General features: G+C 33.4%; 1 protein-coding gene across 2 annotated transcripts in view; it reads right to left on the bottom strand.

The window, feature by feature from the left end:
• Nucleotides 1-512: 512 nt before the first annotated feature.
• LOC114338513 (plexin-B) overlaps nt 513-27547 on the bottom strand; it is a 462796-nt gene continuing 435761 nt past the window's right edge. For both annotated transcript variants that reach the window (XM_050641507.1, XM_050641508.1), the window contains exons 12-13: nt 18253-18435; nt 513-17194 (exon numbers count right to left, since the gene is read on the bottom strand). In XM_050641507.1, the coding sequence (XP_050497464.1) occupies nt 17087-17194; nt 18253-18435 (291 nt within the window). In that variant the 3' untranslated portion in view covers nt 513-17086. The remainder of the gene's footprint in view (nt 17195-18252; nt 18436-27547) is intronic.

The raw sequence follows: 27547 nt of genomic DNA, 5'->3' as shown, positions 1-27547 counted from the left end.
TAAATTGCGACATCGAAATGAATTGGAATCAGGCCCCTGGTTTGATTTCGCAGCTATGCTCTTTGCTAGACGGATTTGTCGACCTTTTGATCACGCCCCAGCCTATTACCTTCGTTTCCCAGTAGTAGTTTGATTTCGCCGCTTTGCTCTTTTCTCTTGGCTGGCACTCTTTCTATGCTTCTCTCTGAACGTACACTAAGGCAGTGTTGCCAGATTTCTCCCAGCACGCCGGATTTTTTCTCAGCGGAGTAGGGAATCTTTATCAACAAACAAACAATATCATTTTGAAGCTTCCGAGGTTGAAGATTTCTCTCTGAATAAGGTCTTAAATCACCATGCTCAAGATCCTATTCTATAATCTTATAGAAGATATAAATATGACGAAGCATTGAGTTAAGAAACGTTAAAGAGGTTACTAAAAAATGACACAGTCCAAACCCAAAAGACGATTTATTAAATGCATGTGTTTTAGTTTGAAGTAAAATTGGTTATAAAATAAATGAAAAAAAAAGTATGGAATACATGTTTAATAGAGTAAAAAAATATCACTAAACAATACACTTTTATATAAAAAGCTTTAATTCACGATCACATTACCAAAAGTATAAGAAAGTCTCAAGCTGCTTGAAAGGAATATATTACAATAGAGTCAGTTAAAACAGATTTTGAAGAAAACAAATAAAAATGCATATAAATAACTGTATTTTCACTAACATTTTGTATCATTAAATTTGAAAATTGAGACATCCATATTTTAATTATAAAAATTTATTAAAGCTCATTTAGAATGTGTCTGCTATTTAAAATATCTCAAATTTAATTAGACTGATTGCAATAAAAATAGTATGGATATCATATATCATTTTTGGGTAGCCACATTATAAATAAGCTGTACTACATGTATAAGATTTTGTAAAAATTGTTTACAATAAAAAATTATACCTAACACAATCTAATAAATGTATGGGGAGAGTTAACAATACAATGAAGTAACTTCATGTTGACAGGAAAAAATTTATAAACGAACTCTATGCTTGATAGTGTCATGCCGTTATTTTTGAAGAACTTTCATGTTTGACTTTCGACGTTTAAAAATAAATAACCTCAATGACATTTCAGTTGAAAATATATAACCCGGCCCAATAATAAATCAACTGTCAGTAATTTCAAATTACACCAGGGCGGATATGTGAAAAAAACTACATTTGAATGTGAGAGAGATTCTGAGTTTTGCACAAACAGTTGCGTGATAACTTCAATAATAATAATTGACTTTCCCCTTCTCAAATAGATCGGGAATATTAATACAAAATTTTAATATTTTAAAATGATTAAAAACACATTTTTTTTTATTTTCTTTGCTTATAGCTTTAAAACGATTCGTTTTGAAGCAAAGTCACAAAATACAATAGCGATATAATTGATTTTTCTATAAAATACAACTGTCTAAAAATGATTAAATTTATTATCCTTGATGCAAAATAGCAATAAATACAAATAAAATGGAGGAAACAAGCCTTTTCTTATTCAATGTTTTTTAATCACTTTTGTATGACCTTCATAATTCGTCTAGATAATCATTATAATATAGTAAAACAGTTAAATAAACTTCATTCAAATCAATTTAAGGTACTAGTACACTTTAGAAGACCAAAAATAATAATTTTTTCAAGAATTTTTTTATCAGAACCTTTATTAAAAATGAACATAAAACTTTTTACATATTAATATCTAACTCTTAGAGAGTATAAAAAATACATCTTTTTTCATTTATACACGTACACTAATATTGTAGGGGGCACAAAAGTCGAGGCCTCGAAAAATAATGGCGGACAGTTAATATCTGAAACAAAAAATCGTACTGCATTTGAAAAAGAAATGTTTCTTACGTGACAATTTACCACAATTTGACCAAAAAATAAATTTTTTTAACCATGAAAAACTGAAGAAAAACGGGCGATTTTTTCAAAAAATTTTTTCAAATTTCCGTAAAATCTTATTTTTTGCGGAATTTTTCACTAACGGTGGTAAATTGTCACGTAGGAAACCTTCCATCTTTCAAATGCCGTACGATTTTTTTGTTTCAGAGATCCCAATCCTGAGATTAACTGTCCGCCATCGGAACTACTTTTTTTCGAAGCCTCGACTTTTGCGCCTTCTACAATATTAGTGTACGTACATATATGGAAAAATATATATTTTTTGTATTTTCTAAGAGTTAGATATTAATAAGTAAAAAGTTTTATGTTCATTTTTAATAAAGGTCCTGAGAAAAAAATCTTGAAAAAATGTTTATTTTTGGTCTTCTAAATTGTACTACTACCTTAAATTATTGAATTTAATCTATTATAGATTTCTCATAATAATTGTGCAATCTAAATTATTTAAAAAATGTATCAAGGGTAGTAAATTTAATCATTTTTGGCCAGTTGTATTTAATAGAAAATTCAATTATTGTTTTAAAATTACAAGCAAGGAAAGTGGATTTTAATTTTTAAATATTTTAATTTTTTTATTAATATTCCCGAGCTATTTGAGAGGAAGGGAAAGTCGATCAATAATATTGAAGTTATCACATAACTTTTTCCGCAAAAATCATAATGCTACCTCTCACATCCACCTCAAAGCAGATCCGGACTGATTAATTTTTCTAAATGGCACTTAAACTATTGAGCCATTTTTAAAACTACCACTTTTATCATCTACGTATATTCTACACTCATGTTCCATTCGCTTTTGAGTATTCGTTCATTATAAAAGCTTTTCGAATAAAACGAATAATATTAAAATTTATTCAACAACTATTCTTCTAAGGCCGCACCTACATTGGATCCGATTTTCTCCGATCAGATCAGATCCGACGTCGGCCGACGTCGGAATAGAAAATAAACCCATAGTATTAAATGGGGGTGCCTACATTGGATCCGTTTTTCTCCGATCCGATCAGATCAGATCAGATCCGACGTCGGCCGACGTCGGAATAAAAAATAAACCCATAGTATTAAGCGTCGTTTAAACACAGCGATAAGTCACAGCAACTAGTTGTGATGACAAGTTGAAACACTGTTTAGACGCTGCGATTCAATGCGATACCACCTTCAACCCAACTCCAACTTTGATAAGTTGTGCGATGCACCGTTTACACACAATGATAAGTTGCAACAACTCGATTGACCTTGATAAGTTGTTTGATTTATCGCTGTGTTTAAACGACCCTTTAAATGGGAGTGCCTACATTGGATCCGTTTTTCTCCTATCCGATCAGATCAGATCAGATCCGATATCGGCCGACGTCGGGAGTAGCTTCTCCTATTCTCATCGAGAAGTGTTTGGTTTCATTCCGATTGGTTGCAAGTTGAGTTGCAATTTTAGTTGCAAGTTGGTTGCAAATTAGTTGCAAATTGGTTGCAAGTTGGTTGCAAAATGGTTGCAAACTGGTTGCAAACAGGTTGAAAACTGGTTGCAAACTGGTTGCAAACTGGTTTCAAACTGGTTTCAAACTGGTTTCAAACTGGTTTCAAACTGGTTTCAAACTGGTTGCAGGTTGGGGGTTGCAAGCTAACATGTTTAAATATATTAAATTCATCATCTCCTTAACACATCTTCATCGGAACTCATTGTCGGTGGTCGGTGGTCGGAAGATTACTGAACCAATGTAGGCACCCTCGCCGGAAAACCGGTCTGATCGGATCTGATCTGATTGGAGAAAGACGGATCCAATGTAGGCACCGCCTGTCGGATCGGATCGGATCTGATCTGATCTGATCTGATCGGAGAAAATCGGATCCAATGTAGGTGTGCACTAATAAAATAACAGGATTTTCGATGCTTGTTCTTCTTATATGAGCCCTAACAACTGTATTTCGTAACAGTTATTTTGAGAATAAAACGTTAATTTACCGTAATTCTTTTACTTTATTTATTTTTTTAAATTGTAAATATGATAACATTTTTTATGATGTAGTGAATTATATTTTCGCTTTAATTATATATTTTATTTTGATTACTATTTAATTGTTTGATAATCGAAAAGTTTGGACAACTAAATATTGGAACATCTTTTGCTTTTCCTCGCCTGCCTTTCGTAAGTTTTATCAGCCTGACGCAAAGAAGGCGTTGAAATCAAAGATACGAGTAGGTAGTCCGTTGTCAATAATAATTGTCACGCGTCAATTGTCGTTCTTCACATTTTGAACGGTCAGTTGCCAACGACCGCGACCGTTCAAAATGTGAAGAACGAATTCAACTCAAGTGAGGGTCAAATGGTGCCCGGGGCCTAATCATGTGATATTTATTACATCCATGTATATTATTATAATTCTAGTCAATGTTTTCATGACTGTATAATTTTAAAGGGTTTTTACACAAATTTTTTCAATTTTGGTGGCTTAGCATGTTAGGCATCTTGTCAGCACTGATGATGATCTGTAATCAGATCGAAAACTAGTTCTGCTTTTGTGATGTAGCCCTTTTTAGGGAATTTTAATAAATATACCTTTTATGAAGTATTTTACTTAAAAAATAAAAATGTATACCATTTTTATTCAGTTGCAATGCGAGGCCAAAAATGTCTTAATTGTTACTTAGATTAGAGAACGCAACCAGCATTCTTATCGACGATTTCACCTCTTGTTAGAGGCTCTTCAGAGAATGCATAGGCTGCTTTCTCTAACCCAGTAAATTTTTCGACATATATTAGTCCCACACTGCAACTGACGTGAATGGATTAGGTGACTAGCGTCATCTGGCAATTGAAAGATAAAGTTTTTCAATCCTAACAGCAACATTAATAATATTGAAGAATATTAAAAATATTACTAAAAGATTTTTAAATTGAAAACTTATTGGTACATTTCCCTGGTGACACCTCCAAGGCTTCTACAATTTGCAAGCCAAATGTATGCTGCAGTGAAGACAAAAGGGAAGGAAATCTACACTATGCAATTTAAAACCCCCGTCTGCAGCTTGGTAAAGTTCCAACGAAAAATGCACCTAGTTACTCTAGGTAACTAGTATTACTAGGAGTAATACTACTATAAAATAAAAATGTATACCATTTTTATTCAGTTGCGCTCTCTAATCTAAGTAAAAATTAAGACATTTTTGGCCTCGCATTGCAACTGAATAAAAATGGTATACATTTTTATTTTATAATAGTATTACTCCGTGGAGTAACTAGGTGCATTTTCCGTTGGAACTTTACCAAGCTGCAGACGGGGGCTGTAAATTGCATAGTGTAGAATTCCTTCCCTTTTATCTTCACTGCAGCATCCATTTGGCTTGCAAATTGTAGAAGCCTTGGAGGTGTCACCAGGGAAATGTACCAATAAGTTTTCAATTGAAAAATCCTTTAGTAATATTTTGAATATTCTTCAATATTATTAATGTTGCTATTAGGATTGAAAAACTTTATCTTTCAATTGCCAGATGACGCTAGTCACCTATTCCATTCACGTCAGTTGCAGTGTGGGACTAATATATGTCGAAAAATTTACTGGGTTAGAGAAAGCAGCCTATGCATTCTCTGAAGAGCCTCTAACAAGAGGTGAAATCGTCGATAAGAATGCTGGTTGCGCTCTCTCATCTAGGTAAAAATTAAGACATTTTTGGCCTCGCATTGCAACTGAATAAAAATGGTATACATTTTTATTTTATAGTAGTATTACTCCGTGGAGTAACTAGGTGCATTTTTCGTTGGAACTTTACCAAGCTGCAGACGGGGGTTTTAAATTGCATAGTGTAGATTTCCTTCCCTTTTGTCTTCACTGCAGCATCCATTTGGCTTGCAAATTGTAGAAGCCTTGGAGGTGTCACCAGGGAAATGTACCAATAAGTTTTCAATTTAAAAATCTTTTAGTAATATTTTTAATATTCTTCAATATTATTAATGTTGCTATTAGGATTGAAAAAAAAAAGATTTTACTTAAATTTTTTGTGATATATAGTATACAGCTACAGGAAAACTTTGTCCTTGTGGATTTCTAAATAGTAGTCAACATAAAATATATAATTAAACCATAAAACCAATTTCAACAATCATAAAAAATTTTGTTAATTTTATTTTACAATTTAAAAAATTGAAATAAAACAATTTCGGTAAATTGGCATTTTGTTCGCAAAATAACTGCTTGTTGCAACATAGTTGTTAGGGCTCGTATAAACACAAATATTTTAAAAAATTGTTTGCTAATCTCAAAATTCATCCCACAAATTTTGATCTGTAAAATGAAGTTACTTTATTTTATTGTTGACTAATCCTGTATTATCGATGAATGTACGTACACCTAAGTATAAACACTTTTATAAATCCGTTATTAATCTATATGCACAATTTATATCATATTTACAAAAAAAATATTAAGATACATTGCATTATTTTATATCAAACAAAATAAAAATATTAACGTACAAATCACTGGACTTAAGACTATTCCACGTAAAATCATGTTCGGGTATAGATCACTATTACCAATCAATCATTGACGATATGTTATGCATGCGAACATGTCAAATGTAAAAACATTTATTATTCAAAGGACATATCGAGATTTATTATTTGTACAAGTATAAAAATATACAAAAGTAAAAAATATTCAATCAATTCATTATTCATTGAGTTAATATTTATTAATAAATTATTAGGCATTAATAACATTATATAAAACGTCTAAAATTTATAATAAAAACTAGAGAAAGAAAGCGCGCGAGAGAGAGAGCCTAAGAGCAAGGGAGAGAAAACATCATTGGATAATTTTAAAAAACAGCATATGACGATCACTAAGTTAATCTAACAGAAAAAGAAGTTGAAGGAATCTAACCAATGCGTTTCTTGACAGTACAAATTTTTGACCGATTTAACAACAACCAATAAATATTAACAAAACTTTAATAACATATTAATATATAATAATATATAACACTTGTTAACACTTTTATTCTCCAAAATAAAACAAACTACCAAGAATGAGTGGATGATAGAAGATAATAGAGATGATGGAACAAAGCATGGATGTAGGCAGTGTAAGATCAGGCAGAACCAAGTAAGGTACCGAAATTTATACAGAAAAATTCCATTCCCTAAATTATCTCGAAGAAATGAGATCAGATATGCTACCAAAGTATCCGGATTATCACAGGATATATTATAAAGTCAACTTCAATCCAAGCTTTGCTATCAGCATCAGAATCTAGAGAACTTACTTTAAAATGCAAAAAATTTAAATAGTTCGTTCCCTGAAGACACCTATGAACATTGACTTGAAATTTTCAGATGTTATACCAGATTTGGTAGTCTGAAGTATATAGTAAGAATAATTAATTAGATATACAGGGTGTAACAAAAATACAGGTCATAAATTAAATCACATATTCTGGGACCAAAAATAGTTGGAATAAACCTAACTTACCTTAGTACAAATATGCACATAAAAAAGTTATAGCCCCTTGAAGTTACAAAATGAAAATCGATTTTTTCGAATATATTGAAAACTATTAGAGATTTTTTATTGAAAATGAACATGTGGCATTCTTATGGCAGGAACATCTTAAACAAAAATTAAAGTGAAATTTGTGCACCCCATAAAAATTTTATGGGGGTTTTGTTCACTTAAACTCCCCCAAACTTTTGTGTACGCCACAATTAAATTATTATTGTGGTACCATTAGATAAATTCAATATTCTTAAAACTTTTTTGCCTCTTAGTATTTTTTCGATAAGGCAGTTTTTATTGAGTTGAGGCTTATTTTTTAATATGTTTACATAAAAATTTTATGGGGGTTTTGTTCTTTTAAACCCCCCAAATGTTTGTGTACGTTCCAATTAAAATATTACTGCGGTGCCATTAGTTAAACACAGTGTTTTGAAAACTTTTTTGCCTCTTTGTATTTTTTCGAGAAGGCACCTTTTATGGAGATGTGACTTCTTTTTTAATATGGTTCAAAATATACCTAAAAATGTAAATCATACATAAATTTTCAAATTATTACAAATTCTCCATAACCGTACTTAACCATAATACAAATATGTGGTGGATCTGACAAATATTCAAAATATCTTGATAAAAATTGACTTTTCGAAAAAGTACTAAGAGCCAAAAAAGTTTTAAAAACATTGTCTTTAACTAATGGTACTACAATAATAATTTAAATTGAACGTACACAAAAGTTTGGAGGGGTTTAAAGGAACAAAACTCCCATAAAATTTTTATGGGGTGTCCAAATTTTACTATAATTTTTTCTTAAGATGCTACTGCCATAAGAATACCACATGTCCATTTTCAATAAAAAATATCTAACAGTTTTCGATATAATGGAAAAAATCGATTTTCATTTTGTAACTTCAAAGGGTTGTAACTTTTTTTATATGCACATTTGTACTAAGGTAAGTTAAGTTCAGTCAAACTATTTTTGTTCCCAGAATATGTGATTACATTTATGACCTGTATTTTTGTTACACCCTGTATATACAGGGTGTCCAGAAACTCTACCGACAAACGAAGACAGGAGATTCCTCAGATAATTTTAAAACATTTTAACCCAATTCACCTAGTCCGAAAATGCTTCCTAAGGGAGCTAGAGCTCTCTGAAGATGGCGTCATGTAATTAGTTTTTCTTAAATACCTCCAGAACGCTTCTATTTAGAAAAAACGAAAATTGGTATGCATATTTACTTTCCATAAATGAATCGATTACATCCATTGCGAATTTCTAGTACCGGTCATAGGCGTCCGTTTTGGGTAGGGCAACGGTTATTTTATCGCCTAACTTTTTTGTCTTTAATTTTTAAGCATTTTTGACTCTGAATTATTAAATTGTGAGGTATTCTAGAACTAAAAGGGACTCTTACTTTAAGTCGATAGGATACACCGTTTTCTAGAAAAATCGATTTGAAAATTTTTCGTTCTTTGAATTTAAAAAAAAAGTTTAAAAAAAAACTATTTAGAAAGATGAAAACTGGTACATTTATTTATATTCCAGAGATTAATCGATTTCATCAATGGCGAATTTCTAGTACCGGTCATAGGCGTCCGTTTTGGGTAGGCCAACAGTTATTTTTTAACATAACTTTATTGTCTTTAATTTTTAAATATTTTTGACACTAGATTATTCATTTATGAGATATTCGAGTACGAAAAGTTACTCTTGCTTTAAGTTGGTAAAATACATCGTTTTTTTTAATTTTTTTCAATTTTTTTTTTCAAATTTCCAAAAAAACTTTCAAATCGATTTTTCTAGAAAACGGTGTGTCCTACCGACTTAAAATAAGAGTACCTTTTAGTACTAGAATACCTCATAATTTAATAATCCAGTATCAAAAATGCTTAAAAGTTGAAGACAAAAAAGTTATGCGATAAAATAACCGTTGCCCTACCCAAAACGAACGCCTATGACCGGTACTAGAAATTTGCAATAGATGGAATCGATTCATTTCTGGAAAGTAAATATGTATACAAATTTTCATTTTTCTAAATAGAAGCGTTCTAGAGGTATTTAAGAAAAACTAATTACATGGCACCATCTTCAAAGAGCCCTAGCTCCCTTAGGAAGCATTTTCGGACTAGGTGAATTGGGTTAAAATGTCTTAAAATTATCTGAGGAATCTCCTGTCTTCGTTTGTCGGTAGAGTTTCTGGACACCCTGTATATTGAAGCACCGACTAGTGAGTAAATGTAAAATGCCATCCAAAAACTTTAAATTTTAGAAAAGTCACTCGATGATACACATCATCCACTTTGTCTACTTCAAAGCAGCCTATGACATTGTTAAAAGAGCTACACTATAATGGTAGACTTTGAGATAAGTTAGTTGAATTGACAAAACACAATGCAAAACTCTTTTATATTGCCTTGGAAAAGAAAGTCACGCAGATAAACATTAATTAGATTGAACGCAACCATCTATAATAAAAAAGGAAAATGGGTCAATATGACTGGAAGCAATCGTAGATGTCGTTAAAATACAATATATAATTATTAGATGAATGTAACAAACTAAATTTAAAAATTTGTGCGAACGTATAAATAGACTGAAATATGGTAAAAAACCGATAAGAATGAACAATAATAAATATGTTGTGCATTAGACATCAACTTTACCACTTATGGCAATTTATAACGTGTTCACTTCACCCTTACTGCACTAAATAATATACGTTATGTCTACTCGCTTAAAATATTGAGATTCATTAGTTACAGTTAAGTCCGTGAATCTTTACCCGTGCGTCATCATTTAAAGCATACGAAATAAGTCGGAAATTGAAATTTACTAAACGCAACAGCAAGTGACAGTAAGTGACTTGCTGTTACGTTTAGTACATTTCAATTTCCGACTTATCATCGACTTATTTCGTATGCTTTAAGTGATGACGCACGGGTAAAGATTCACGGACTCAACTGTATGTTGTATCTTGAGGCACCTTAGACTTTCTAAACAAAATAAATACCGCATAACATATAGTCAATCGATATGATGAAGAAAATTTCTATAAATTTCTACTTAACTAGGCTAACCGGACCGAACGGCTTAATGATGTAACAGCACCAGACAAAAATACAAGTCATTTGGCTTTACTATAACAATTTTCAGCACGACTGAGGTTAAAATTTATATAGAATATATTTTTTAAATATAATGCAATTATAATTCATACATATTATAGAAGCGTGTACGGAGACAAAATTCTTATATAAACATAGGATAAATTGGTAAACGTATTGAAACTAGTTGAAAACTCATTTGGAGCGAAGTCGTACGAGGAAAAAAGCTTATGGTCGCTGCATACACAATTGACAGATTAAAGAAGCATTTGGCAGCATGTTAATATTGAATAAGGAATATAATTTCATCCCGTCTGAATACATTTCTAAATTATCGCATGTTATAAACAATATTTCTTTCTATCGTATTTTATAAATAATAAAATATGTTTTAAAAAAGTGTTTATTATACAGTTTGAGTATGAGCCAGCCCATTTACCATGAATCCTATAGTTGTTTGTCTGTTGCTGTTTATCGTTGTACCGGAACGAACAGAAATACGCAAATACTGCGCTGTTGCGAGTATACACTGTCCTTGTCACGTCCGACGTCCCATCAGCGTAGCGAGGCACTCGAAAAAGGAAACTAGCAGCCGCTGGAGGGTAAGTACGCATCCAATCACAGTCACCTGATCATGCGCCATATCACAGTATAACACGCTCAAAAACACAAACATGCTTTCCTCTATATCTGGATATTTTATACTTATAACAAATTATAACAACTACTGCAGCTAAAAAGTTTATGATTTTAAGGTTACTTAATATATTATTTAATTTGTTTCATTCAGTTTGTGCATTATAAGTTACTTATCCATTCATGTGTTATGTACGAATGCTAAGAAAATAAAAGATTTATAAATTTAACATTGTGGGCAGCTCAGCCCTACCGAGAGTAGCTTTTTTGATCAACTTTTCTTTTTTCACCACCTACTTGTAATTAGATTACAAGTAAATCTGTCAGAGAAACTTCCCGATAACTAGTTATCCGGAGGTGAAAAGACCGGGCCTTAGAGGTATAGAATATTATTATTTTTATTATAAAGGATGATTCGGTACGATTCGATAACGCTGCTGACGATAAAATAGAGGAGCCGCGAGCTTGCGACGTAAACGTTGTGAATCTAGAGAGTGTAAAGTTTAGTTATCATGGAGGTGTGGTCTTGTGAACAACGCGCATTTGCTGTGAAAGCTTATTACAACAATGGTAAAATTTTTGTGCGTGTACAACGAGCATGTCCCGTTCACAAGACTTGGGTTAGGAATTTTGAAAGTAGTGGTTCAACAGAAAAAAAAAGAGCTGGCAGTGTCAGAACTGCTCGCACACCACACAATATTGAAGCAGTCATTACACGCGAGTGCTCGAAGATCCCTGCGACGACTCGTATGTAATGCATTTGGCACCGCTTCAATATTCTGTGGTGTGCGAGCAGTTCTGCCACTGCCACTCTTTTCTGTGATATTGAACCACTTTTTTCAAAATTCCTAACCCAATTCTTGTGAACGGGACGGCAAATGGTAGTGTAAACGAGATGCTCGTTGTACATGCACAAAAATTTCACCATTTTTGTAATAAGCTTTCACAGCAAATGCGCGTTGTTCACAAGACCACGCCTCTATGATAACTAAACTTCCCACTCTCTAGATTCACAACGTTTACGTCGCAAGTCCGCGGCTCCTCTATTTTATCGTCAGCAACGTTGTCAAATCGTACCGTTTCACTGAATCACCTTGTACTATAAGAAAAGCAGAAGGCATAGACGAATTTGCAAGAGTTACAGCATAGCCGACCCTCATTAGAAGAAGATAGAAATGTAAGTTGGCAGCACACTTTTAACTGGCGGCCATTTTGACGGCTGTCAAGTGATATATATTTAGTTTGTTTTGTCATTTTAGCATGAATAGACTGACGTCAGAACAATGCTTCCAAATTGTGCAAATTTATTTTGAAAATCATGATTCTGTTCGAAATACGTATCGCGCACTATGTCTATTTCCTGGACAATATAATCGTCCATCAAAGCAATTAATTCGATTAACCATGGAACTTGTTCGCACCACGTTTACACCAAATGATAATACGAATCCGCAGAGACACCATAGAGAAGTTTTTGTTGCTGTACTAGAGCATAACGTAGAGGAAGGCCCGAATCAGTTTATCCGCCATCGTTTACAGCAGTTGAATATATGTCCATCTACTTTATGGAAGATTTTGGGAAAGATTTCGGTTTGATTGCTTAAGAAATCCAACTCGTCTAAGAATTGAAGTTACACGATCACCTAGCACGTAGATTCAGTGAATGGGCCCAAAACGAGATTGCCATTGATCCTGATTTTCATAAACGAATTTTGTTTAGTGATGAAGCTCACTTTTGGTTGAATGGCTATTGCCTGATGTGCTTTATGGACTGGAACCATTGGTCTGCGCTTGTTCAAAAACGATGTTGGCTAGAACGTTACAGTAAACAGTGAACGCAATAGAGTCTAGTTACTGACTTTTTTGTTTCTCAATTCAACAACCATGATGCGCGGAAGCTGTAGTTAAAAAATGGCGCAACCTGTCACACAGCTCGTGCCACAATTGATTTACTGAAAGAAACATCTAGTAACCGCATAGTTTCACGTTTCAGACTCGTGAATTAGTCTCTAAGACCGTGCGATTTAACATCGCTAGACTATTTTCTCTGGAGTTTTGTGAAGTTGTTACGTCTACGCCGATATAGTTAAATTATAATGCCAACAGATTATCTTTCGAATAAAGTCAATTTTGAGTTAATTTAAAAAAAACCATATTTATTTTATTCCATTTCAAAGTTCTATACCTCTAAAAAAATACCCATTATTACTTCTATAAAATACAAAGCAGTTTTTATTTCAGTAATACTGTAGGAGTAAGATTTAAGGTTTGTTCCAACTCGATACAAAACCGTTCTTGAATCGTTACGCGCATGCGCAATAACGTGTACTTATGCGCAATAACGAGTACTTATGCGCAGTAACACATTTTTCGTTACTGCGCATACTCGTAACCGTTTTAACCGTTTTTGTGACGGGTTGGAACAAACCTGTTATAAACGCAAACTGAACGAAGTCTTTTAAAGAATAAAATTAACTAGTAGTATAATAAATTAACAACACTGACGACGATGGACAGGGTTAAATTAAATATGAATACTATAATGAATCTGAGATGCATATGTACAGAAAATGTTATCTTTATATCCAACAAAAACGAAAATATTTATTATAAATGGGTGTATGAATACCACATATTGCATGTGACACTCTTGAATTTTATGTTGAAACCAATGATCTTAAAGGTCACCATTTTGCATATTTTTGGTATCCTATCATTGTGACTTAGCATCATAAATTTGATAATTTTTTAATTAGTGTTATATTACACAAATAATGTGTCCCCAGAACAGTATCAAGTCAAATTAAGACAGAAATCCTTTGATTTGTAATGGTTTTGAATGCATTTCAATTTTTGACAATAAATAATAAATTTGATAATTTTTTAGGTAGTGAAATTAGTGAAATAATATCTATATCACTCAAATAATGTGTCCCCAGAACATCAGTCAGTATTAAGTCAAATTGAGACAGAAATCCTTTGCTTGTGTAATAAAACAGGGAAAAATTCCCAAAGTTCAAACTCCATCATGTAATATGTTTTTTTTTCTAATAAATAAAATACTTTTTATGTATTTTATTATTATAATCAATTTGTTGTTCAATTCTATATCAATTTCTATAAAAGCTTCCAAAACTTTGTATGATTCTGTAATCTTAGATGTATCATTCAAACTCCATCATCTTCCATGTTCTTCTTTTATAATAAATAAAATACTTTTTGAAGTTATACTTCTTTAGGCACGAGGGTGAATTTTTACATTCCCTGGCGCATGCGCACACCGAGAGTATGGTATTAGTCGCTACATCTTTTAAGTTATGTAGCGCAAATAAGGTGTGCGTGAAAAGAATATAAGATTATTAGTGTTTTTAGTAAATATATTTATTATAATTTTTACGTCTATGGATTTGTCTTCCTCCTAATAAGTATTATTGAAAATGTTCATTTTCAATTAATGTATCTGTCACCGTGATTGTAATTATGTCCTAGAAATGATCGACTGAATACAAAAGCGGTGGTAGCTGATCGGTAGAGCATTCGTCTAGGGATCGAGAGGTCCCCTGTTCGAATCCGGACAAAGTCATATTATCCTTTTTTTTATTTTTGGTATTCTTTTTGTTCTTTCTAAAATTAGTTTAATATTTAAATACAATACAAAAAAACTGTTTAAAGTAGATAGGTATATTGATTTCGTTGAAATCATAATATGAAGATAGATTATATTATAATAGAAGTATAACTTCTTACGTGCGTACAAAGTACACACACATTCTTTTTTATTTATTTTATTTGTATTATAATCAATTTGTTGTTCAATTAAATTTCTATTAAAAGCTTCCAAAACTTTGTATGATTCTGTAATCTTAGATGTATCATTCAAACTCCATCATCGTCCATATTCTTTTTTTATAATAAATAAAATACTTTTTCAACAAATTGAAAAGTCTCAGATGCAGAATTCACCACTATAATAAAATTAAAATGGTAAATAGTTATTTAAATATGAAACTTTTCGTGTTGAAAGTTCTTTCTGGTACATCCTTAATCTGCGACTTTTACACTTTATAAGACCGCAGACGACGAATATAGAAAACAAGAAGGACTCCACTATATGCAATCATATTCCGTTTTCATTCGTCTACGAAAAGGACAGAAAGAAACTTCCTAGTACTCAAATCTGAGTAAAGATAGAAAAGTAAAATGGTTTTGCTTGTTTTCGATTCAGAGGGATGTACAATCGCTGAACAGCTGTTTCCACCATTTCAGGCTTTATCAACAGCGCTAGCGTGCACACCTCTAAATCGAAAAACAGCTCGACCGTCTATTTAAGGGGAATTTCAAAGATCATTGAAATTCCCATTGGGACGCGATCCAGCGACATCTCTTAAACAAATTGAAAAGTCTCAGATGCAGAATTCACGACTATATAAAACTAAAATGGTAAATAGGTATTTAAATCTGAAACTTTTCGTGTTGAAAGTTCTTTCTGGTACATCCTTAATCTGCTACTTTTACAATTTATAAGAGAGCAGACGACGAATATAGAAAACAAAAAGGAATCCACTATATGCAATCACATTCCGTTTGTGCACGCTAGCGCTGTTGATAAAGCCTGAAATAATGGAAACAGCTGCCCAGCGATTGTGCATCCCTCTGAATTGAAAACAAGCAAAACCTTCTTTTACTTTTAAAATACTTTTTATTTATTTTATTATTAGAATCAATTTGTTCTTCAAATAAATTTTTATTAAACGCTGCCAAAAGTTTGTGTGATTCTGTACTCTTAGATGTATGAGGCTCATCATCTTCTATGTTCTTTTTTTCTAATAAAATACTTTTTGACTAAAGTAGAAAAACAAATCAACTCCAGACATTTGACATGGACTTATTTTTTATGATAGTTGTTTTAACTGGTGCAATTTTGACCAACGTTATAGTCTTTAAGATATTTACTTAACATTGGGTACATCTTTTCTATTTTATTATGAGTTCTCCAGAGTAATCACTGCCGTGGTACTCACAACACTATTTTACTGTTTGTAAATAAAATATGTACAATGCTATCTCGTCTATTAATGAATGCCCTGTGACTTTTGTATCGCCAATGTCGTCGCTAACATGATGTTTATTGATAGAAATCAAACTCTCAATTAAAAAAAGTGCATCTAAACATATCATAAGACTATTCAGCTCAGACAAATGAATGCCCTGTCGTTTAATTTTAGTTTAAGGGAAAATAGGCTGCTTTATAAATATTATTTATATTATTTAGGTACATAAAGTAACTTGGCTTAACAAATAGGAACTCTTAAGCATTGAAAATTCTCCAAAAGTTTAAAAAATAATTTGAAGTCTTATAAAAATATTTAAAAAATAAGTATGGCTAACATTTACATTTACAATAAGACGGCAGCACAAACCTTCTAAAATTGACATTAAATTGCAGACCAAGGAAACTTTTTGGAGAGCAAACTAGGAACTCTGAAGCTAAAGCAATCAGATGAATGATTTCTAAAGCAGTTAAGAACCGTGTAAGGATTTAAAGTATAGTGTACATTGAAGATGTTTAAAAATAATTTCAGATAAGGAAGGAAGACGGAATATGCAGATAATGGAAGGATGTATATGGCAAAATGTGAAGGTATACTTTTGGTTTTAAAGCCAATTTCATCAGAGTGAATCATTTTTGACAATAACATTTAAACGGCTAAAAAATTGAAAGTAAAAATCCTATTACGATTAAAATCTGTTGAATTTTGATTTCTATGTTCCAGTTAAATATTTATTTCCAGAACTAATATTATTTGCTCTCACATTGGTCTATTCTTCTTCTAGTGAAAAGCATGTGTGTGAACTTACGCTTGGAATCAGGGCGCCAAGGTTCTTGGCAACAGAGGATCAGGTGACCTTTGAGGTCAGCATGTTGAGTTCTCATCCCCTCCTAATGTATAAGCGACACTTTCCAATTTCTGTGCCAGATGTAAACGTCGACAATTCAGATCTGTACTGAGCCCCTCAAGAATCTAAAACAAATAAAAACAATAAGAATTACCTGATCATAACAACAAGCTAAACTTGCAATTTGAACCAGGAGTTTACGGATCTTGTCTTCTTCTTCTTCTTCTACGGCACTACAGCCCAAATTGAGTCTTGGTCTCCTTTATTTTTTGCCTCCACCCATGCTTGTCTGTGGCTGCTCTTCTCCATACACGTACTCCTAAAAGAGCTTGTGCGTCGCTGTCTGTGTCTTCCCAGCACTTTCTTGGCTTTCCAACTGGTCTCTTTCCCTGCATTCTAGCATCGAGTGCTATTTTTGGTAGCCTATCCTCTCCCATTCTTATCACAAGTCCGGCTCATTGCAATCTTTGTATTCTAATGAAGTCTGACAGGGGTGTTTCCTTATAAAGTTGATAAAGCTCGTTGTTGTATCGACTTCTGAAGATTCCGTTTTCCCTCACAGGTCCTAGTATTATCCTCAGTACTTTCCTTTCGAATGTGTCGAGTTTGTTTCTGGATGTTTCTTTCAGGACCAGGCTTCACTGCCATAGCATGTTATTGGTCGAATTAAGGTTTTATAGATTCTCATCTTTGTATTTCGGTGGACACTTTTAGACCGATATCAGGGGCGTCATTTGATAGGGGGCAGGGGGGCATTTGCCCCCCCCCCCTGACCCTGAAAATTACTGAAATTTACAAAAAATAGATCAATTTTGTAATATGTTTGCATATAAATGTATTGTATATATAATGCTTGCCCCCCCCCTATCAAAATTTCAAATGACGCTCCTGACCGATATATATGGGAGAGGGCAAAATAAGCTCTGTTTGCCTGCGTTATTCTCTTCCGTATTGCTCCATCCTCTGATCCGTCGGCATATATTTCTACTCCCAAGTATGTAAACTTTTCAACCGTTTAATGTCATCTTCATGTATAATGTTTTGTGGGACTATATTTCTTCTCGTCCGAGTCATTATTTTTGATTTTTCTGTGTTAGACCAATATGGGAAGCAAATGTAAACAAATAAGTGGTTTTTGACTCCTGTATAATTAAAACTATACTCAAAATATATTTTTACTTACTGGCTCTCTATATTTAGTAACATATATGTAAAGTTCTTTTAAAGCTGCCACAGTGTCGAATTCTTCAGCTTGTTGCGAAGAAAGTTGCTGCATTGCAGATCCCATCTCCTGGTCTGTTATAATTGGCAACATAGCAACATCACTATAAAACTGAGACACCATTTCTCGATATCTGGGTATATCCTAAAAGATAATATTCCCATATTTAATTGATTGCAAACTATTTATTCACACATAAGATAACAGACATGAGTCAGACAAAAATACAAAATAGCAGTTTCAAATAACTCAAGTAGGACTTTTTTCATTTGTAATGAAATTTATTGCAGAGGAGCAAATTTTTTGCAAATTTTAATTGATTGCACTACGCAGTTCTGCGAAAGGCATGGAATGGTCTGGACACAAAAAACCCAAAATCATTATTGTCAGTAAGAACAAGATTGAAGACGAAACAATTTACTTTAAAGGAAAAGCTTTAGAGAAAGTACCCAGATACAATTATTTGGGATGTGAGTTAAATGACCAATGGGACGGCAGCCTCGAAATAAAACGACGTATTGAGATGGCCAGAAGCGCTTTCAATAAAATGAAATCAGTATTTTGCATTGGAAAACTGTGATTAGAACTAGAGTATTGAGATTTTACGTATTCTCTGTTCTTTTGTATGGAGTTGAAGCCTAGATAATTACGGACGCAACTAAGAAAAGACTTGCCAGTTTTGAGGTGTGGTGTTATCAAAGAATGTTGAACATATGATGGATACAATACGTAACAAACACGGAGATATTAAGATGAAAAAAGACATACTCAACACTATGAAGGAAAAAAATTGCTACTTTGGTCAAAGACTAAGAAATGAAAAATATGAGTTGATGCGATTAGACATACCAGGGAAAGTGGAAGGAAAAAGAGGACCGGGTAGACGACGCACGTCCTGGGCCCTGATTCTAATTCAATTTCGACTCAAAACAGGTCGCAATCAATATGGCGACTATGTGATCCTTGTGGATTTCAGTTGAACTAACTAAATATCGATAGGTCGCAATTAATTTCGACTCCTCAAAAGTGGTCGAAATTATAATTTCGAGTCGGAATTATTGTGACACGGACTCACGGACATGAATTATGAATGAATGGCCGAAAGCGAGGTTAGGTTTAGTTTAGGAGATGTGTTTTGTTTGTTTCTTGCAAGGAAAACTAAAGCAAAAGGTTTAATATGGCTGGGTTTTATGGAAATTTGCTGGTTTTGGAGGAATTAGATAGAATAGTATTAAATTGGAAATATAATAATTGAGAATGTTCACAACGTAAATTATCAACTCGATGAAAGATGTAAGGTAATAATCTGGGAAAATTAGTATAGAACAAGGAACATTATGTACCAGCTATTTTATTGCTGGACATGCTGGACTCAAATCTTAAGATTTCATATATTAGTAATATAGCTATGCAAAGTCCACCGAAAATGTGTTATTATTTGGTTAATAAACAAATGAGCGCTCCGAAATCTTTTTGAAGTTATACTTCTTTAGGCACGAGGGTGAATTTTTATTTTCCTGGGCGCATGCGCTCACCGACAGTATGGTTTTAGTCACTCAAACCTTATACGGGATCTGATTGGGTGTTAAAATCATCTGTCAATAATTGTTCATAATCTGTCAATAATTATAGATTATGGATAAACAAAAAATGTGTATGGCGAATGGATTTAGTGACCGCAGTCATATAATCCCAAATAAACAACAAAAAAGTTGTGTATGTTAGTTTTTATTGTTGTGATGGCAGAGAAAAAAGCATGTAATTGTAGTGAATGTTTAAATAGTTTTTAAAAGCGACAGGTACGTAATAATTGTAAATGTTTCAGTATCCTAATAAAAAATTACATAGGTACCTATTTGGAAAATTTAAAATGAACCTACCAAAATAGTATGTAATGCTTTGATTTACATAATTTGATTACCATCAAAATTTCTATCAATATTCACCTAATTTATTGCTTTCTTACTCTATGTTTTGTTGTATTTTAATACCTATTTCAATTCTATAAAAATCAAAATAATTCGGTTAAATTCAGAACTGTCAAAAGTTTAAACCTTTTAGTTAGTCGATCTTCCCACATGATGCATGTGTGTCCGTGGGTAAAAGTGTAAGATGAATGAATTTCAATACTAACTGAGCGAACATAAGCGGGTTCAAACCCCAATAGAAACTTTTATTTTTTTATACATTTTATGATTGTAAGTATACTTATTATATACGTATTTAGTTAAAAAAAATTCCGATAATTATTGTTCAGAAATCATTTGTGGCATTTTTCAATCTGTTTGTGTGTGTTTTATTCTTTATTTTTTTAATTTTTGGTACTGTTTTAATAAAAATTTTTTAAAAGTAGTAAGTATTAAAATTAGTTTAATATTTAAATAAAATATAAATAAACTGTTTAAAGTATATTAAACCTTCCGATGACCAACCTTTTTTTGTTACACGGATGACCAAGGGGGGAAAATGACCCCAGGTCAAAAATGTCAAAAATGACAAATAACAAAAAAATTAAGTTTTTTTAAAATTTTTTTTTATGCATGGACTTTGTCATTCAGCCAGTCACAACATAAGTATTAGTGTCATGTGTAGTGTGTATGTTGAGTAAGTGTCTTGTTACTTTACAAAGTCGAAGTCATTAGCGTAAAACTACTTGGAATTACACATAATAGACGGTATTTTACTAAACATCAATTTCAGAATATATTTTTTATTCGTAAAATATAGGGAATTTCTTTATTTCAAAATATGAGGATATCTAGAATGATATTAAAGTCAAATAAAAAAATAATGAGTTAAAAATTGAAAATACTTTAGAATTTATTAAAGAAAAACATACGCTGGGGTCACAATTTCCTCCGCTTGGTCATCCGAAGGTTAATTTCGTTGAAATCATATAATAGAAGTATAACTTCTTACGTGCGTACAAAGTACACACACATTCTTTTTATAAATGAGGACCGGAATAAAAAGGTGATGATTCAAAGATTGAAATCCTGTTGTTTATAACTCTGTCGCAAATGCCGGTCAAATTTGACCGGTTATACCTGGAACCACTCCTCGCAATTCAATTTTTTTTTCTTCGAAAAGGGCACAGAAGCCGTGCCCTTTTCAACTGCGTTAATTTATAACATTCCTAAGACCGCTTAAATAGTCCAATTGCAATTCTGTAAAGTACGTTGAATAGTTATAGTGCTTTTTTTTATACGAAAATCATAGTTATTCTGGTCTATCATAATCTATCTGGTTATTATTTCGACCGAAATTTTTTAATTAACATTTTAATTATTGCTAAACTATTGGTTAGATTGTCGCCGGCCTTCTGATATATATTATATAATCTACTATAAAAAATCTTTCATGTCAACAATTTATTTAATTATTGATAAATAATTACTTCCCTAAAATTTTAATTGAAAATTGCAGATTTTTTTGGGAAAACTCGGATTTTCCGAGGAAAATTTTTGTTGAAGGAAATCGGAAAAAAAATAACTTTCTGCAGAACTAAATTACGGTGAATTTTTATTAGAGTGATTTTGGTTTAAAGAAAAAAATCTTAGGAGTTACAGAGCACTAATTAAAAAAAAACGCTGGACGGAAAGGCCGCCCGAGAACTTTCTCGTACCGATCTATTATCGTTATGGTACTAGATACTGGCATTCTATAAAAATAACAAAAATTACTCGTTATTTTGATATTTTAGAAGCACCTTCTGTAGTTGAAAGTATTTTATGGTTCTACGCATCATTAATTCCTGCATTTGAGAAAATGTCGATGCCATATTTCGGGGACACACTATAGATGTATAGATTATTGCATAAATCAATAGAATATTATAGTCATACTTTCATTTCAAATTAGTTCATTTTTCTGAGAAATTAATAGTTTACAATATTTGCTTTCATTTTATTTCGATTACGCCAGTGAATGCGCGAGATTAAGAACAAGATATTATCTCCGAATTCTATCCTACTGCATGGATTTTAATGAAATTTTGGGAGTAGCCCAATCTCCTAATTCAAAGAGACTGCTCTTAATTCAAAGTCTATCCTATATACTATGGCGCTTTTATCATGGGGGCGCACCACTTCTCAGGGGTGAAATATTTTATTTTCGAATTACATGGAGAAAAAGGAAGATTTTTAAGAAAATTTAAAAATTCATTCTATAATTTGGTCACATTTTTTACAAAAACCATTCATTTTAAACCCGTTCAACTTTTTGAAAGTAGAAATAACACTGTATTAAAAGGTATTGCAAAAGAAAAACAATGCATTTAAATTATGGTGGATGGGGAGTTAAATGTATATACTTTTTATTTTTCCTTAAAGTACATTACCCATTAATTTCTTGCACCATATCTCGCTTAGTTTATATGTAACCGACATTTAACGGTGCTCGTTTTAAAGGCCTTTTAAAACACTACAAAAGGTGTTGGTAGCATTATACACCTAAAAGCTACCGTTCCTCTGTTATTTCAAGTTGAATACACCAATTTGAGCATGCACCAAAAAACAAATTATTTTCACCTACCATACTTCTTTTTGTATTATAAATAGAACATTTACGAAGGAACGAATCTCTTTATAATCTAAAAAATGTTTTATATAGTGTTTTTAGTTTGATGCATAGTTTTTACGGTATTTACAAAAAATCCGTCCAAAAAGGTGTACTTTTTCAATGAAAATGGCCAATTTTTAACTACGCATAACTCAAAAAGTATTGAGTTCTCAAAAAAAAGTATAGACCAATTTTTGCTTAGAAATAGGTTCTTTAGCCACTTCCGTGCTTATTTTGACCAACAAATTTTCCACCCCCTTGAAGAAGTGGGAACCGCCCCAAGATAAAAGCGCCATAGTATATAGGGTAGATTTTGTTTCTTGAGCTATTCCCTACTTACTGTGAAAATATCAAGTACCTCAATGTAGTAGGATGGAATTCGTAGCCAAATGCCCTCATTAACTGCCCTACAATAATGCTCTGCTATGATCGCGTGGGTAGCGGGTAGGAACTCTTTGAAGTCCTTTGGACTCTCTTGGATAGTCCTATCAGGGAAAGTGAATCAATCCCTGCCCCCCGCAGATTCCAGGAGCTTCTTGACCCGGGAAGCTAGTACCTGCTAAGGGTCCCTTGTCCAGGGTCACGGATGAAGTCCAGAACGGCATCCAAGGCGACGAAGAATACTTCCGGTACGGCGAAGATGGCGGAGCTGGCAACCCTCGATTTTAGGGGTAGTATAAGATCACAAACCTAGAAGCGTCTGACCCGGAGCGGGCGCCTTCAAACAGCGTCGGTACTCACAATGAGCGGCTGAATTAAAAACTCACCAACCCGCCTTGCCAGCGTGGTGTTTTAAGGCAAATACCTCCCAACAAAATGTCAGATTTTAAAACAGAAGCGGATGTACCCCAGGTGAGTATAGCGAGAAATCGAAACTCTCACACTGATTTATCAGTCTGTCCCAAGGATTCTGGGGGGGACAAAAAACTGACGACGCGAAAGACGAAAAAACCTCTAACACTCTTTATCTGTACCTACAATGCCAGAACATTATTATCTGAAGAAAAAGTCACTGAAATGGAAATCGAGATGTCAAAAGTAAAATGGGATATCATTGGAGTCAGTGAAGTAAGACGACATGGAGAAAACCTGACAACACTAAAATCAGGGCATATATTTTATAGTATAGGTAGTGAAACCGAATCAGTCGGGGGAGTTGGATTCTTTATACACAAAAGACTTGCAAATGACATAGTGATTACAAGAAGTATATCCACAAGAGTAGCCTATTTAATCGTAAAGCTAAACCGAAGGTATAAAATAAAGATTATTCAGGTATACGCACCAACAACGAACCATCCGGATAAGGAGATTGAAGACTTCTACGATGACATCTCAACGGCACTGAAAGAAACACCAACACATTACACGATTATATGCGGCGACTTTAACGCAAAGATCGGTCTAAAGCAGGATGAACAGGAAACAGCACTAGGTAAATTTGGATCCAAAGGCAGAAACGAGCGTGGCCAAACACTACTAGAATTTCTATTACAACAAAATCTTTACCAGATGAATAGTTTCTTCTCTAAAAAAGATCACAGAAGATGGACGTGGAAAAGCCCAGATGGTAAGACCAGAAACGAGATAGACTACATAATCAGTGACAAAAAATATATATTCAACGATGTCACAGTCCTTAATAGCTTTACCACAGGCAGCGATCATAGAATGGTAAGAGCCAAACTAAAATTAGACTTAATAACAGAAAGATCCAAAATGATTAGGAAGAAAGCCAACCCAATATGGATTGACCCAACGAATTTAAATGAATACCAAGGCAATATCAATAAAATCCTACAACAAAATGAATGCATGAATAATGTAGATGCCCTAAACGAAAATATCGTAGAAGCTATTCGAGAGGCTCAAGTAAAATGCTGTCCTAAAAGAAGCCAAGACGAAAAAATAACCATTGAAACAAAGCAACTAATGGAAACTAGAAGAAAAATCAAAGAAAACGAAAGCACTGACGAAGAAGAACTGCGAAAAATAAACAAAGAAGTATCAAAAGCTATAAGGAAAGATTTAAGGAAATTTAAGAATGAAAAAGTCCAGCGGACTATAGAAGAGAATAAAAGTCTGAAAGTCCTGAGAAGGCGGCTAAACAATGGAAAATGCGAAATACACAAACTAAAGAACAAAGAAGGAGTCCCCACATCAAATAGAGAAGAACTACTACACATAGTTGAAGACTTCTATCAAGAACTATATACAAGCCAAAGAGAAGACCAAAAGAATTTAGAAGCCGCTGCATCACGCAAAGTTATCAACCAGGGTTCAGAGCTCATGCCAGAGATCACACTAAGCGAAATCCAGGACGCAATGAAAAGGATGAAAAACAACAAAGCGCCAGGAGAAGATGGAGTCGTAATAGAAGCTATAAAGATGGGTGGACGTGTCCTTCTCAACCAAATAAAAATTTTGTTTAACCTTTGTCTAACAGATTGTTGCATACCGGAAACATGGAACAATGCAGTAACAATTTTACTACACAAGAAAGGAGACAAGGCGCACCTAGAAAACTATAGACCAATCAGCTTATTGAACCACATCTATAAAATGTTTACCCGAATAATTACGACAAGACTAGAAAAAAAGTTAGATTTCTACCAACCCCGAGAACAAGCTGGATTCCGCTCAAAATTCGGAACGAACGATCACCTACAAACAGTAAAAACCTTAATAGAAAAGTCGATAGAATATAACAAACCACTGGTACTTATCTTCGTAGACTTTCACAAAGCCTTCGACACTGTGGAATTAGACAGCATTATAACTGCTCTGAACAATAGTAGAATAGATTACCGGTTTACAAAGTTAGTGCAGACATTATACCAAAACGCCACAATGCGTGTAAAACTACATGATACTACCAGAGAAATTCATATCAAGCGAGGTGTGAGACAGGGCGACACTCTCTCACCTAAATTATTTATAGCGGTCCTCGAATACGCCTTTAAAATGCTAAAGTGGGAAAATAGAGGAATAAAGATAGATGGAGAAATGCTCAATCATCTGCGTTTTGCCGACGATATAGTACTTATTACCGAAGATCTGGGTGAAGCACAACAAATGCTACTAGAATTAGAAAACGTGTCTTCAACAATAGGTCTAAAAATGAACATCAGTAAGACCAAATTTATGACAAATTTAGTTCCCAGCGAACACCTAACCATCCAAAATCAAGTGGTAGAATTGACAGAAAAGTACATATATCTCGGTCATGAAGTCAGAATAGGCAAGGACAATCAGACCTGCGAATTTCAACGACGAATAACACTTGCTTGGGCGGCGTATGGATCACTAAGAGACATCTTTAAGAGCAACATCCCGACAGCTATGAAACGGAAGACATTTGACCAATGCGTTCTTCCTATTATGACATACGGAGCAGAAACTCTCACGCTCACAAAAACAACAGCACTAAAAATGCGAGTGGCACAAAGGCGCATGGAAAGATCGATTCTCGGCGTGACAAAAAAAGACAAAATAAGGAACCAAGACTTAAGGAAAAGAACAGGTATCACTGATGTCGTTGAACGTATAGCCAAGCTGAAATGGAATTGGGCAGGTCACATAGCGCGACTGAAAGACTCACGATGGACCAGAAAACTAATTGACTGGCGCCCAAGAGAAGACAAACGCAGCAGAGGACGACCACCAACACGCTGGATGGACGACATTAAACGAATATCCAAGAAATGGCAACAAGAAGCACAGAACCGTGAAGAGTGGCGAATAATGGGAGAGACCTATGTCCAGCAGTGGACAGAAGAGGTTGTATGAATGAATGATGATCGCGTGAGGGAGGACACACATAAGATTATAGCAAAATTTCTATTTACTGTAACTTTTCGAGTTTTTGAGCTACAGCAATGAATTTATGTCATTGGAAAGGTAATTTTGCATCCTTTCAAAATATGTAAAAATATACAGGGCGTATCTAAAAAAATTAAGATTTTTTATTCATTTCCGGTTCAACCGGAAGTCATATTTTTGGTAAAATTTATTGCGATAATAGATAATAAAGTACCATATATGTCTGCAAAATTTCAAATTTTAGTTTCTATTAAGAAGGAAGTTGCGGGCACTCGGAATATTTTTTTATAAAAAAGTCAACTCCCCTCCTATGGGGAGTTAAGGAATCTGACTAATGTCATTCAATTTACCGACGGGATATCAAAAATATATCAAAAAATTAAAAAATTCCTTGGAGCCATTTTTGAGAAAATCTAGTTTCAAATTTGTCAAATTTTGACCCATTAAATATAGGCAACCTGTAACTTTTTCTGAAAAACGATAATATTCTTCTTATAGCCCCATCTTTAGGCTATATAGCGACTTTTTCAAATTAAACTTATCTTAAACAAGTTTTTAGATAGGTAGGGAAATGTGTCGGGTGGGCGGTCAGCCATGTTGGCCGCCATCTTGAATTTGGAAATGTCAAATTCCATATTTTTATTTACCTATCGATGAGCTTACTTTGAGTTGAATTTCATTCATTTCGGTCAAAATTTGCAAAAATGAGCCCTAAATAACCCCCCTTTGAGAGGTTTTTTTTAAAAGCTTAGTTTCTCGACAAAATTCTCTTAAACTTACTCATACCGAATTTCATCAAAATCGGTCTGGTAGTTTTTGCTGGGCGGTGGCGACATACGTACATACTTCCGACATGTTTTTTTTTATTTGCTTT

This window comes from Diabrotica virgifera, chromosome 10 (assembly GCF_917563875.1).
Source record: "Diabrotica virgifera virgifera chromosome 10, PGI_DIABVI_V3a".
In the NCBI taxonomy this organism is placed as follows: domain Eukaryota; kingdom Metazoa; phylum Arthropoda; class Insecta; order Coleoptera; family Chrysomelidae; genus Diabrotica; species Diabrotica virgifera.
Note: the sequence above shows the minus strand (reverse complement) of the source record. Positions and strands in the feature narration are given on the sequence as shown.